At 41.1% G+C, this 2,348-nt stretch overlaps 1 protein-coding gene across 1 annotated transcript in view; it reads right to left on the reverse strand.

Moving 5' to 3' along the window:
* The window catches only part of LOC105179793, a 2,508-nt gene continuing 160 nt past the window's right edge, over positions 1-2,348 (reverse strand). Inside the window, exons 2-4 of the mRNA XM_011103425.1 lie at positions 1,838-2,324; positions 946-1,247; positions 1-519 (exon numbers count right to left, since the gene is read on the reverse strand). Of these exons, the coding sequence (XP_011101727.1) occupies positions 1-519; positions 946-1,247; positions 1,838-2,324 (1,308 nt within the window). The remainder of the gene's footprint in view (positions 520-945; positions 1,248-1,837; positions 2,325-2,348) is intronic.

The raw sequence follows: 2,348 nt of genomic DNA on the forward strand, positions 1-2,348 counted from the left end.
CTAAGCACATTTGTCATTCCAATTAAATGGTGCATTCTTCTTCAACAAGTTCGTCAGAGGTTTTGTGATTATAGAGAAGTCCTTTACAAATCTTCTATAATAACCAGCCAATCCTAGAAAACTCCGGATCTCCGACACATTTTTAGGTGGTACCCATTCTAAAATAGCCTTAACTTTTGCTGGATCAGGTTGTACCCCTTCTTTAGAAACAACGTGCCCCAAAAAAGCAATTTTTTCCATCCAAAACTCACATTTGGTGAATTTACCGTACAACTGTTTTTCTCTAAGGATCTGTAAAATTGTCCGTAAATGTTGTTCATGTTCCTCGGGACTACTCGAATATATCAAAATATCATCAATAAACACAATCACAAATTGATCAAGGAATGGTTGTAACGTCTTGTTCATTAGATCCATGAAAGCTGCAGGGGCATTCGTCAATCCAAATGGCATAATGACAAATTCATAGTGACCATACCTGGTCCTGAAAGCTGTCTTTGGGATCGAATTTTCCTCAATCTGTAGTTACCAATATCCTGACCTCAAATCAATTTTAGAGAAAACAGTGGCACCCTTTAGCTGATCAAGCAGATCGTCAATCCATGGCAGAAGATACTTGTTCTTGATTGTGATTCGGTTCAGCTGTCTATAATCGACACATAATCTGATACTTTCATCCTTTTTCTTTACAAATAATACTGGTGCTCCCCATGGTGAAATACTAAGTTGGATGAACCCTTTATCCAATAGGTCTTCGAACTGCTTCTTTAATTCTTTCAATTCTGACGGAGCCATTCTATACGGTGCAATTGAAATAGGTGCCGCCCTATGAATAGTATCTATTTCAAAGTCTACTTCTCGATGAGGTGGTAGTCCAGGTAATTAATCAGGAAAAGCATCAGGAAATTAAATTCCCTTTGGAACGTCTAATACACCCGGACTAACTTTCATGGTATCGTGCACACTGGCTAAATACGCCTCACACCCTTCTTTAATTAGATTAAAGGCGGTCACAGCAGAAATTAAGCATTTGGGTATCACTCTTCTTTCCCCCACTATAACTGTCTTCATCTGCCCATTAATTTCATCCATCACCTCTTTTGCTTGACAATCCACTAAAGAATGATTACTAGCTAACCAGTCCATCTCCAAAATGATATCAAACTCCCTAAGGTCTATGACAACCAGATTTGCATATAAAGTAACACCCTCCACCACCATTGGACAAGATCTCACCACTGTATTCGCTAATACAAACCCACCAGCAGGCATATAAATCATGTCCAAATGGTTCTATTTTAGCATGTACATGAGATGCAAAATTACGTGATATAAATGAACAAGTAGATCTTGGATCAATCAATACATGTGCACTACAATCGCAAATAGAGAAGGAGCCAGTGATAACCTCGGGTGCCGTAGGCATACACCCTAGCTTGTGGTTGAAACTGACTACTTTGTCCTGTTGACGTCATGGAAAGATTCCCGCTACCTCGACCACCTCTACCTCGTCCTCTGCTCGTACCTGCCCGTTGTGAGTTTTACCCCACACTGCTAAACTCTGAAGTCTGAGATCCTCTGGAATTATCCCTCCATGTAGGACAATCCCTTATCAGGTGTCCTGGTTGATGGCAACAATAACATACAATTGGTTAAGCTCCCCAACATTCACTAATATGTCTCCTACCGCAATTAGCACAAGAGGGAATAGATCTTCCACTGAACGATCTGGCTGGACCTGGTCTTGCTCCAGATCTAACCAAAGTAGGCCCGCCTCTACTCAAAAATACTAAAGAAGACTTGCTAGTTTGACCTACTCCTCTGCCTCTAAACCAACCTCTCTGCGGACGAGAGCCCCTAAAAGAAAATGCACCACTTTGTCCCACTGTAGGATTCAGGTTACCTGTTAATTTCTTTCGTTTAGCTTCAGTTGAACTCCTTTCAATGGATGTCTCTTCTGCCCTCAGTGCCGCTTCTAGCAGCACACCATAACTTGGAGATTTGATTGCTATTTTCTCCCGAATCTCAAGTCTCAACCCCCTTTCAAATCTGTCTCTTCTCAATTCATTGGTGCTCACTTCTTCTGGGCCATATTGTGACAATCTCACAAATTGTAGTTCATATTCAGCAACAGATAACTCATTCTGCTTTAGTTCCAAGAATTCAACTATTTCACGGTTTCTGTAGACTGGTGGAGTATATTTGTCAGCAAATTCTTTCAAAAAGTCATTCCACATCAAAGTGGGTGGTCGGTTCCTGCTCCCTGGGACTGTTTCCCACCAATCTAAGGCATCTTTCTCCAGTAAGGACACTGCATACCTCAACTTTTGCTCAGAAGTACACTCGAT

This window comes from Sesamum indicum, unplaced genomic scaffold (genome assembly GCF_000512975.1).
Source record: "Sesamum indicum cultivar Zhongzhi No. 13 unplaced genomic scaffold, S_indicum_v1.0 scaffold00212, whole genome shotgun sequence".
Classification (NCBI taxonomy): Eukaryota; Viridiplantae; Streptophyta; class Magnoliopsida; order Lamiales; family Pedaliaceae; genus Sesamum; species Sesamum indicum.